This window comes from Mytilus trossulus, chromosome 9 (genome assembly GCF_036588685.1).
Source record: "Mytilus trossulus isolate FHL-02 chromosome 9, PNRI_Mtr1.1.1.hap1, whole genome shotgun sequence".
Classification (NCBI taxonomy): Eukaryota; Metazoa; Mollusca; class Bivalvia; order Mytilida; family Mytilidae; genus Mytilus; species Mytilus trossulus.
This window is the reverse complement of record NC_086381.1, coordinates 72,583,478-72,596,796: the sequence shown is the minus strand read 5'-3', so window position 1 is coordinate 72,596,796 and position 13,319 is coordinate 72,583,478. Positions and strand designations below refer to the sequence as shown.

The 13,319-nt window shown below is 31.2% G+C and overlaps 1 protein-coding gene across 3 annotated transcripts in view; it reads right to left on the bottom strand.

Moving 5' to 3' along the window:
• Positions 1-1,872: 1,872 nt before the first annotated feature.
• The window catches only part of LOC134683360 (kinesin-II 95 kDa subunit-like), a 34,610-nt gene continuing 23,163 nt past the window's right edge, over positions 1,873-13,319 (bottom strand). For 2 of the 3 annotated variants that reach the window (XM_063542615.1, XM_063542616.1), the window contains exons 18-22: positions 13,058-13,171; positions 11,345-11,450; positions 9,474-9,613; positions 4,454-4,495; positions 1,873-3,516 (exon numbers count right to left, since the gene is read on the bottom strand). In XM_063542615.1, coding sequence (XP_063398685.1) covers positions 3,438-3,516; positions 4,454-4,495; positions 9,474-9,613; positions 11,345-11,450; positions 13,058-13,171 — 481 coding nt within the window. In that variant the 3' untranslated portion in view covers positions 1,873-3,437. The remainder of the gene's footprint in view (positions 3,517-4,453; positions 4,496-9,473; positions 9,614-11,344; positions 11,451-13,057; positions 13,172-13,319) is intronic. The other variant, XM_063542617.1, reaches the window with a different exon arrangement.

The window sequence follows — 13,319 nt, the reverse complement described above, 5'->3', positions numbered from 1 at the left end:
TGTTATATCAACAACCCATCCAGACCTTCATGCATGTGTATGACAGGCACCATTGTTTGTCTAATTAGAACGAGGTTCACATTTTTGTCTTTAAGTTGTTGTTTACAAATATTATTCTGTATTGTTATCCTATTGTTTTTTATTCCCTTTTTTGTGTCCATTCTGTTGTCTTTGTCTATTATTCTCATATATATATAAGCATCCCATCCAGAACTTCATTCATATATATGACAGGTCAGGCATCGTTATTGGCGAGTTATATGAAAAATATTAAGAACGAAAATTAAATCTTATTCTTTTAGCTTATAGTTTACATATTATTTAAATCTAAAGGAGATACTACAAAGCCAATTAAAAAATACTTACATTTTTAAAGTATTTATTCAAATAAATTCCGACAAAACAATTTAAATTATTTTAAAATGAGAAGAAAATAGTTGTTAATTAGATCTGTTTGTGAAAATACACATTTGTGGATATATGTTATTAAGTTTAAAAATGGTTGTGGAAGAACACAATGTTTTTTTTGGCAATTAGTTAAATTATATCAATAATAGTTTTTCTCTGAAAAATTAAGACACTGTGCAAAGGGAGGCAAATCAAATTTTCCCAAAAAGGTGCCGTATCGCCAGCTGATGGTGCTATATCAGCAGGTGCTCAATCAGCAGGTGAGTGATCTAGACCTTACTGAAAAAATCAATCCAAACCTTCAACCTGTGGTATTAAACATAGTGATACAATTTCAGAGCTATTGAAATGCTTATACACAAATTGATATCCTGAAGTAAAAAAATGCTTGTTTTGGGCCTCTAATCCCAAAATGGTAGGGACCATCATCCAAACGTTCCTTTTGAGGTATTAAACCTTTTTATAAAATTTCATAGAGATCCAGTCACATAAACTAAAGTTTTTGTCCAGACACCAAATGTGTCTTCAAACAACGACACAGATGACAGCATCATACCATTATACGAACACAAAAATGTTTTGCGTCTGAATAAAAACCTTAGGATTGCAAGGCCCAAGCATCATAAAAGGGATCTATTTTAGAAGGTTGATGTGTCCATCTCATTACATAGGACTACATATGTGGCAACCTTTTTTAAGATCTTTGCTTATAATACAATTGGGAAAGAAACTCTCAGTAACTTTTTTTGATTGGAATTAATAAAACAAATGTATATTTATAGAAGTGAAGTTAACATTAATTAAATTAGAAATTAAATTCATCTCTGTAATTTCTGTTTAGAGAAAACAGAGATGTATACCTTGAAACCCTTATCATGACAAATGTAATAAAACACAGAGATGTATACCTTGAAACCCTTATCATGACAAATGTAATAATTGTATTGAGTAGACCTTTACTTAATACCTAAATTTAATATGCATACGAACCAGTTATTTCATATGCTGGAATATTTTGGGACTTCATATTGTTTTTCATAAATGTTTGGTTTTATTTCACCTAATAATAACATGTCCAGATGTAATGTGTTATGCAGATTTTATTTCACCTAATAATAACATGTCCAGATGTAATGTGTTATGCAGATTTTATTTCACCTAATAATAACATGTCCAGATGTAATGTGTTATGCAGATTTTATTTCACCTAATAATAACATGTCCAGATGTAATGTGTTATGCAGATTTTATTTCACCTAATAATAACATGTCCAGATGTAATGTGTTATGCAGATTTTATTTCACCTAATAATAACATGTCCAGATGTAATGTGTTATGCAGATTTTATTTCACCTAATAATAACATGTCCAAATGTAATGTGTTTAATATGCAGATTTTATGACAAATCAGCACCACAATTTTGTCAAACACTGGTTTGTGACAGAATAAAACAACATAAAAATATCAGCATGAAATAATTTATTAAGATAATTATCACATAATAAATATAAAATAGATCATGGAAAGAAACAACCATTTAGTTTGTATAAATGACATATACAATCAATAAAAATAAATATGGACGGAAATTAAGATAAAATAAATACTGCTAATAAATGACACATACATAAATGTTCATAACAGTGTTTCCCTATAGTAGTTTGTGTGAAAATAGTGACTAAGGTACAATTTTTCTGTAAGAATTTGGTACTCAAAAATTTATATGAATAAATTTAATTAAAATTATTGCAACTACTGCCATTTTTACACTAGTAGTGTAAAACAGTTTTGTGTACACTAGTTTAATTGTTTAAATATTTGAAATGAAAACTGATCAATAGCATTCAACACTACATTCAAAAGTCTAATAAAAGAATTAAGAATAAAAAATGTTCATAAACTTAATTATACAAAGTGAATGTAACCTCACTCATAAATAATACATAGACATTGAATGTTAACTTTTTTGTGATAGAAATATATTAAAAGCATTTCATGCAATACAACCTTCTCATAAATTAATGTATTAATTGTTCCAAAACATAAATGTAATATAAGTTTTGAAAAATACAAGGCAGCTGTTATACTTTATGCCATCATAAATACAAATATAGTGAGTAGTGGTTGAAACTTTCGTTGCTTTAATTTTATGGCTACTGTAAACAAAACTTACATCATTTTACTTGTTTTAATGACTTAAAGGCATCAGCTGTGTCACAACTGAATGTCATTTTCTAGCACTATGTTTATATGCATGAAAATGATCCGCACTTTACTGGTCTTATTGTATACAGTGCAAATATCAATAACACTCTTCTCCTAAATCCACATATATACACAACATTAAATATCACAGATAGAAATATGGTATTTATGCACATAACTCACTGTTAGGAACAATATATCTTCATCAACAGACTTTTGTTCATCACTTTCATGAAATGAAAATTAACCCAGAAATGTTCCTGAGCGCCTGAATCTCACGAAAAAACATACAATTTCACAACAAAAACAATATTTACAATATTCAGTACAAACAAATCCTTAAACAGACTTATCCTTTAGTTAAACGTTAAGAGTTTTATTTCTTGTAGAATATTTATTGTTTGTTGGATACCAATATTCATGGGTTTCTTCGGTACAGAACCACAAAACATGTTTAACCTAGGAAAATATTTATATAGGCATGTATGCAGATTTAAGAAATAGTTTTCATAGATCCAGAAGTACCCACAACATTATATGAATCCACCCTACTTTACCAAGGTTGCCCCTGACGACTGAGTAGTAAATTATGATACTTTATTTTATGTATTTGAAACATTTTAGTGGTTACAAGACAAAAGTTACAGCATAACAAATAAAATCTACAGAATTTCTACATCTTATATATTACATACTTAAACTTCAAACATTTCATTAATGAACAATGTGAAATCAAAATGGAAAAAGTTTGCATGAAGATCTTTGTGCAGAAAGACATGGTATCAGCTGTAAATAGAGGTCAAAGGGAAATGTTCCTCAAGGTCATTTTGGGACCAGACCTCGTGACTGTGGAAATTTCTGTGACTGTTCATTCTTCTTTGATGATTTTGGTCTGCTGCTGCTACAAAATATAAAAAATGTTTTTATTAAAATCCTGCATTGATATTAAAAAAAAAATTAAAATTACTCTGACATGAACAACTACAGGCTCCAAAGAGCCTGTGTCGCTCACCTTGGTCTATGAGAATATTATTATGATGGTCAATTATGAGGTTTAATTAACGGATAAGTGATCCATCCGATGGCGGTAATCACAACTTGTAACACCTGTTGCAAATATTAATTACCTGGAGGTCATAAACTTGTCAAAAACATAAAGACAGGTTAATTTATAGTTTTTAATACGCAAAAATATTTTTACGCTTTCAAAATTTAAGTGACAAAATTGATTGAAATACTTTCATCAATGCGAAAATCATTTCGTAAATTACGAAAGTGACGAGCATTAGACCATGCAGTGCTTATTGGCAACAAGAATGTATCCATAATACACAGATGCCCCACTTACATTGTATCACTATATGGTCATTGGAATGTGAAATTGGGGTAACAAGTGAAACTGCTAGCTATTACCCACTAATGATACCCCTGCCCAAATATTTTGGTAAACAGGAAGTTGTTGAGCGATGAATCTGAAAACACATCACACAGTATAGCTGACTTATATAAACCCTGAAACCAAATTTCAGAAATCCTTGTAATGTAGTTGCTGAGAAAGATACGACGAAAATATTCATGGAATGGACTGACTGACAGACAGACAGACGTAAAACAGTATCCCCTCTTTTTTCAAAGTGGGGATATACAAATTTGGCATTAAAATTAGAAAGATCATATCTTAGACAACAGGTGTACAAAGTTCCAAATCTACCTTGATCAAAAACTTAAACCTGAAGCAAAACAGATGGACAGATGCACATACCTGAAACCATCATGCCCCTGGGTGCAGCATAAAAATCATATCAAAAGTAGAGATTTATGGTAAAAAAAATACTTACCTTTTACGAGGCTTTTGTTTCATACTAAATACATTTGGAGTTCTGAAATAAACAAATAATATCAATAGATTATTAAAGACTTACATCAGCTTCTAAAATCAGCATAACAGATATCTATGTTTGTCATACAATCAGCATATAAGCTAACTACTTATGTCATACAGTCAGCATAAAAGCCAACTATGTATGTCATACAATCAGCATAAAAGCCAACTATGTACGTCATACAATCAGCATAAAAGCTAACTATGTATGTCATACAATCAGCATAAAAGCCAACTATGTATGTCATACAATCAGCATAAAAGCCAACTATGTATGTCATTTAATCAGCATAAAAGCTAATAGATATAGGAAGATGTGGTGTGAGTGCCAATGAGACAACTCTCCATCCAAATAACAATTTAAAAATTAAACTATTATAGGTTAAAGTACGGCCTTCAATACGGAGCCTTGGCTCACACCGAACAACAAGCTATAAAGGGCCCCAAAATTACTAGTGTAAAACCATTCAAACGGGAAAACCAACGGTCTAATGTATGTTGTTTCATCAGCATAAAAGCTAAATATGTATGTCATACAATCAGCATAAAAGCCAACTATGTATGTCATTTAATCAGTATAAAAGCTAAATATGTATGTCATATAATCAGCATAAAAAACAACTATGTATGTCATACAATCAGCATAAAAGCCAACTATGTATGTCATTCAATCAGCATAAAAGCTAAATATGTATGTCATATAATCAGCATAAAAGCTAACTATGTATGTCATACAATCAGCATAAAAAACAACTATGTATGTCATACAATCAGCATAAAAGCCAACTATGTATGTCATACAATCAGCATAAAAAGAAAGTATTTGCATATAATTTCTCCCGATCATCTTTATTTTTATTTTTACCAAATTCAGGCTTTTTATTTTTACCAAATTCAGGCTTGTAAAGTCCCTATTTTTATTCGTCTCTCCTTAAAATACATTGATTAAAATAAACTGGAATATACTTGAATTTAATGAGAGAACGAGAAAATTCAGTGGGGAACCAGCTAATGAAGAGCTATGCATAAACTACAAATGTTTTAAAGAGCAATTCTCTATAACCACCAAAATCCAATGGCACACACCAGACCAAAATGCCCCAAATTTGATGTTATTGTGTTTAGTAGACTAAGATGAGAAAAAAATTATGTTACACACAAATTATATGTTTTGTCGTTTCCATGGTAACAGAGTCTGAACATGTCAAAATGTGGACTAATGACCTGAGATCCAATTTGCAGAAATTACTGTTGCTGTTTACATGTTGGACACAAAAAAGCAGCTCACTATCAATATCTACTACAACTTATTATGGAATAAAGAAAAATTCTGGCAAAAAATGAGAAAACATTAATTTCTACTTGATTTTCCCTCAAGAAAGAAGTCTTCATCAGCTATTTTTATTTTCAAATTTCAAGAAAAGCCAGCCATTTCACAGTCAATCATCAATATATTTTAATTGAGCAATATAATGTTAATAATAAATAAAAGAAACTTTTATGGGCAAATGCATCCCTACTAAAAAAAATCATTGTAACTATGGTAAAAAATTAGTGGTTTGTTGTCATATTTTTGGTTATTGGGCCCACCAAATTACCTCCCTTTGAGGAGTTCTTTTGCAGCAGGCTTACAACAATAGAAAGTTAAATGGAGGGAAAATCACAAATTGCCTTTGAAATATTGTCTGATGGGTAGATATAACCATGTGTACTTTGAATGACTATTTGAAGCAGGATAATACTTGTAATGATGTTATTATTTCATTGAAATCCTTATCCAACCAAGAAAAAATATGTATTTTGTCCGAGTGTTCTTTGACCTTGTTGCAATCTGGTTACACAGACAAGCTAACAATTTGCCAAACACACAAAGAAATATGTGCGGAGAATTTGAAAAGAAGAAGAAAAAGGCAGACATGCGGTATTTTTGCAATCAATCCATTGATTTGCTGCCACACCTCTTCAAAAGCTGGTGACCGCCATATCAGTGTGGAGATGCATACCACTATTGCCAGGAATACAGGTGTTTTTATTCCTGTTGGGACACGTTAGTATATACTATAGTTATCACTAATTGAATCAACAAAATGAAATAATAACTTTGATTACAAATGTGAGAGAAAAAAAAATCTGGTCAGCAAGTTATGAAGTAGGGAATGAAAAAAAGAAAAGAAATTTGTACAAAATATTGGCATGCCGCTTCCTAAAACACACTTCTACCAGATATAAAAGTAACCTCATTTTTTTCTTATATGGCTATAACCCTCTCTCAGAATACTTTTTTCTTCCTTTACTGACCAGAGTATAATTTTTCCCCACACTTCAGAATCAAAATCCGTTTTTCAGAGACAAAAAAAAACATGATCGCCTCCCTGTTCCCAGTTAAATAATTGGTTTTCTGGCAGCCCTTTATAAAAAAGAATCTGTTTCCAAGTTTCTTCTCCACAACACTTACTGCTATACATGTATATTATAGAGAGTCTACATATTATAGGATTATAATCATAGATTACATGAAGAAAAACATGAAAATAATTGTCCTGTCCCAGAGTAAATATGAAAATTATGTTTAAAGAGGGGAATAAAGAGGGTATCTGCACAGAAAAACTCAAAATAAAAAAATCAATTTCATGATGAACGTACATCAAAAATTTCTTGCACATTTATCTTTTTATAGATTTCAACAAACACGGTGAAAAACAAACCTTTTTCACAGCTGCACGTATAAAAATAAAAAGTGGCAAAACAAGTTACATGTACACAAAAATAACCTTTTACCCCCTTTTTTAAAGTTTAAAATCAGAAGTTTTTGGAATTACTTGATGGACTATATACATGTACCTGTGTAGGATAGAATATTTCAGGTCTTCATATATAGGTTAAAATGAAAATTAAGATGAATAAATTTATTTAAATTAATAATATAGGGTTATTGCATGAATATTGGGGAATATTGTCCCGAGTAGAATTTTATATTGCACGAGCTTGCGAGTGCAATATATGTTCTACGAGGGACAATATTCCCCAATATTCATGCAATAACCCTTTTATTGTATAGCAATATAATATTTGAAAGTAAAAATTGGTTTAAACTAAGATTTGACCGTTGATGACGTCACGAATTTGAAGATTTATTGCACTAGTGCAATATTAGAATTTATTGCACGCTAACTTTTGGTTACGTTCTGTGGGAAATATTATATTGCTATACAATAATATGTTATATGACAATCTATTTCATGCTATGAACAAGAAATGTTCTTATTTTGTTCTTATAAAAAGGAGATGAATTACAGGCTCCTGACTTGAGGCAGGCACATACAAGAATAATGTGGCGGGGTTAAACACTTGTTTGTAAAGCCTTTTAATTTGATCTCATCTAAAACAAATATTGCATATTCCATTATTTTATAATATCAATAATTATACTTAATATTATTTAAAAGCTAGCCAGGAGCGTCTCTACAAAAAGCGTGTTATGGATGTCGTACAAATAAAATCGGCATTGAACTTTTTTTTTCAATAATTGAATTTTTGATATTTCAGATATTAAAATCTCTGGGGTAATGGTTTATTTTTCATTTCTTGCCATAATTTCTGGATTGAATCAAATTGAATGACATTAAATTATAAAACAGGAGGCTAGTAAGCATAGCCTAATAAGGCCAATTGGGGGCTGGTGCTATCAAAAAGGGACAAAAAATATCAGAGGGACAGTCAAACTCATGGATTGAAAATAAACCATAAAACGCCATGGTTAAAATGAAAAAGACAGACCAACAACAATAGTTCACACAACACAACATAGAAAACTCAAGAAATTTACTATGATAAATTTTTGAATAAGATTTAATAAAAAGAAAAAAATCTCACATTTTGAATATTTCTATTGGAAGCTCAAGCGTAACCAATCGCCCCACTTGTGAAAAGGGCTAATTTCTATTTCATTTAATTGTTAATGAAAAAAGTTTTTTTTTTAGTTGCAAAACTTGTTTCCCAATCCACTATAAATAAATATGTTTAAACTAATGAAAAAAGTTAATTCTAGATTAATATATAACATGTATAATTTTAGGTAGCTACTAACTTGATAAAAATAAAGTTGGAAAAATTTGTTATGTGTTCCATTTTGTTGTTTTTTGTCATTACGTACGTGCATATTAAAACGTGTTTCTTCTCTGTTGAGGCAAATGATAGAAAAATTTCATATCGAATGTACTAAATTTGGGGTCCGACATCCGTGAACTTTTCAATCTTTAAACTTCTATTACAGAACCACGTAAAAGGATCAATAAACAAATCAGTTATTTTTCTCCATGGTTGAAGCATATGATAAAAAGATCATAACATGTCATTTTGCATATCGCTTTTTTTATCAGCCCTCAGTCAATATCAGCCCTCGAGCCATGCGGCTCTTGGGCTAATATTGAACCTAGGGCTGATAACACATGCGATATGAAAAATGCCATGTGATAATCTGATATTATTAAGCATAGATTTTCAGTACACCGTTTGTTTTTATTTTCGTTTAACTATGCTATTCAAACTTCTGTTTTTAACAAATACAAGTTTCTAAATCAATTGTTTTTGTGATTTTCACTTCTATTCCCAAGTCCGGAGCCTCTGGGGTTTGTTAGTTTTGTATGTTTTTTTTAATTTGAGTTCATTTATATGTTCAGGAGTTAAGTCTGACGTCAGTTTTCACTGAACTAGAACACATTTTTGGTCAGCGCCTGATGTATCCAGACTCTGGGAGCAGGTTATTCTCGCTGTGTCGAAGACGAATTGGTGGCCTTGCCCGGACTGTTTTCTGCTCTTTGGTCGGGTTGTTGTCTCTTTGACACATTCCCCATTTTCATCCTTGATTTTTCTTTTTGTTGTGTTTGGCTTATTTACTCATTGCAGAGTTAATGAAAACTAAAGAGATCGAAGATAGAGATATTTGCGTTTAATGACAGAAATTTAACAGTACGCACCCTCCTTCAATATCTATATCCTCTTCATCCTGTAGTGCTGCGTCTAGTGCAGCCTGAATACGTGGTGCCACCTGTGGCAGGTCATAATCACGCGTAGTTCTGTTAGGCATGTCTAATTCCACCATCATTATATTTTCCCCCTACAACACAGAATTGTTATGTTTATTCTTCCTTGTTTATGTTCAATGTTTACTTTTCACATTTGATGCAATACAGTTTTTGATTTTCAATACACATGAAATTTATACAAAAAAAAAAAAGAATGTGTCCCAAGTACACGGATGCCTCACTGGCACTATCATTTTCTATGTTCAGTGGACCATGAAATTGGGGTGAAAACTCTAATTTGGCATTAAAATTAAAAAGATCATATCATGGGGAACATGTGTACTAAATTCCAAGTTGATTGGACTTCAACTTCATCAAAAACTACCTTGACCAAAAACTTTAACCAGAAGGGGGACGAACGGATGAACGGACAGACGAACAGACGGATGAACAAAGGAACAGATGGACAAACGAAATGACCCACAGACCAGAAAACATAATGCCTCTCTACTATCATAGGTGGGGCATAAAAATAATTCAAAGAAACCTTTTTATTTTGTATTTGATTAATTTCTTTTCCCATTATAACTTTGTCATAATAAAGGATACAAAATTTGCTATTGATAAATGAATATGGTGACAATATATTCAAATAGAGATGGAAAAATCAGTAAAGTTTACTTCAAATTAGTTCATACACAAAAGCAATATGTATATTAAAGGCATTTGTAGCAAATATATCTGAGGTAATGCTGTTGCTCTTATCTAAATATTAATGAGGAGATCTCAAAATAAGGTTGATTTTTTGATAGATTTATGAAACTTTTCTGATGCAGAAAAAGGATTTTGAAACAAAGCAACAATTGGAGTGTAACAGGTAAAAAGTCTACATCAACCATAAATGTCGCTCCCTAAATCCGCCTGGTTTTTTTTAATTCTGGAAATCTATAGGTAAAACAATTGACATCAGTATACATGTCATGTACATCTACTTTGCAGCAATATGATTTCTCTCACTGATAAAGTATACATGTACATCTCCTTTGCAGCAATACGATTTCTCTCACTGATAAAGTATACATGTACATCTCCTTTGCAGCAATACGATTTCTCTCACTGATAAAGTATACATGTACATCTCCTTTGCAGCAATACGATTTCTCTCACTGATAAAGTATACATGTACATCTCCTTTGCAGCAATACGATTTCTCTCACTGATAAAGTATACATGTACATCTCCTTTGCAGCAATACGATTTCTCTCACTGATAAAGTATACATGTACATCTCCTTTGCAGCAATACGATTTCTCTCACTGATAAAGTATACATGTACATCTCCTTTGCAGCAATATGATTTCACACACTGATAAAGTAACAATTTTGAAACATCATTGACCAAATAACTAGAGAAAAAAAATTAAAATCTTAATAAATGTTCTTGATGGTGTTGCTTTATTTTGTGTCTTTTGTAACATGTAAATTGTAGCTATATTTTTTTTACCTGGTAGTCTCCCCTTTTTTACATCTTTTTTTTTATTCTTTGTAATGTATGTTTGTTGCTTTTATACATTTTGATCCAAATTCATAGGACAATTTCTTTAAATAAAAACAAATAGAACCCAAGTACAGCCACACTAAAGGATGAATTAAGGTTTATATTCCATTAGTACTATTCTTTTTATTCTATGCATAAATGCAGATTAGAAATATATATGCATTGCATCCTAACATCTCTTGACTGATAGGTCTTAAAAATACTCCTTTTAAAGTAAAAATCTTGCCATTTATCTTTGGCAAAACATACACACTGAAATACAAACCTTAAAACGTGGGTTACCTCCCATAGCAGATGCAACTTTAGCATAATCTGAAACCGGTCGTCTGTTACCTAATGCTGACTGTGGTCTCTTTGCCATTGTAATCGTACTGTAAACATTAGACAAGAAATTAGTGAAGCAACCTGCAGTAACACTTAAACATGTTCTACTTAACAAATATATCTTCAAATGTTGTTTATTATTCACATCCATTAAAAAGGCACTAGGGAATTAAGTTTGGTCTTATTGAGAAATTCAAATTGTTAGTTGATATATTGTTAAATACATTACACTTAGTTATAAGCAAACAGATAGGCAAGGCAGACAAAAAAATTAATAATCTGTAATTTTACCAAACTGACCATCAAATGTAAAATTATTCTTTTTCAAACAAAGAATATTTGATTAATTAAAATTTCATGAATACGTAGTCCTACCGGTTTAAAAATTCAATTGACTGGAACAATATGCTACTTGTCATTATGTAAACTATGCAACAATATTGAGTTAATATCATCAACCATGACAAAATTAGTGAAGAAATCTGATCATTTGAGAGAACTTGGCAGGCACCATAACTCTGCACAAAATTATCAGACTGGACCAAAATTTGAACATGATCTGAAACTTGTCATGATAAAATTATATACCAATTATCAAATCAAAATCTTCAAGAATGACAAAAAAAAAGGAGAAGCATGCAGAAAATTGATTTCCCACAACAACAGACAGACAGAGTGCAAACCTAAAGTCCCCTTCCACTTTGTCAGTAGGGGACTAATAAAAAAATACTCAAAGAGTGGCTACAACAATGAGTGGCTACAACAATGAGTGGCTACAACACAAACAAACTTCCTTTTGTAATTTCAGGAAAGTCATTTATACACTTTTCATTTATTTCCATCTTTTTTATATCTGTCCCTGCATGTGTCTATCAGACTGTCACAAATTGTACTGCTCTTAAAAAACTTTTAGGGGTGTGGACATATTTGTTTGAACAAAGACTTAGTTTAACTTAGTCATCCCTGTGCATATTTTCCAAAACATTTTCAATCTAACTATAAAACCCCTATTTATGTACCCTTGTGTTGATACAATGCTAAATATATGGAAATTTTTATAGAAAATCCACAGCATTTATCCTTGTACTCTCATATTTGGCAATTTGATGACTGACAGATATAGGATTGATGCATGCAGTGCTAGCATTGATTTCCTCAAAACAAGTTTAATAATCTAGTTATTGGTTAGAACAAATAAAAATATAGACCAAATCAAGTACACCTTTTAGGGTGCACTCGACTTTAGTGACTCAGCACGAGGTATTTTGGAATTTACAGGTTGGTAAGAACTTTTAGTAAGCAAGTAAGTAATTTGTGTTTCAAATTTTATAACAAAAATCTCTGCATTAAAGTCTGTGGATTTTCTATATTTGCCTCAAAGTAGTCTTTTTCTATTAAATGCAATGAAACAATGAATAATAATGCTTTGCATCAAGTTTCCCCTTGGTATATGTACAAAATGGCCTATCTTTATTATTCATTGAAGCTGCAGTTTTGATACAATTGAAGTTTAAAAATTTCGTACAAAAATGGCTACAGAAGGGGTCATAAACTTTAAGCATGTTAAGGTTTGAAATTTTAGTGTTAACTTAAGCAGGGCACTTCCTTTTAATATATTTTTGGTTTTTGACCTTTTTACAGAATTCAAACCTACTTTTTCTGAGCAAGTGGCCGAAGCTTCCATGTTTCTTCATCTTCATCAAAGAATGCCCTGTTATTCAGTTTTTGTTTTTCCTCTGCTGGAATGAAGTTCTCTATAATAAGCAGTCTGCAATATAAAGAAATTATGACATACATTTCTTCACCTTCATTTGACAAACACTTTAGATTATATCTTAACACAAATAATACTAAAGAAATTTAAATGCAAGTTTTTATTTTTCAAGACATGCAATAATACAAAGATTTCTGAATTT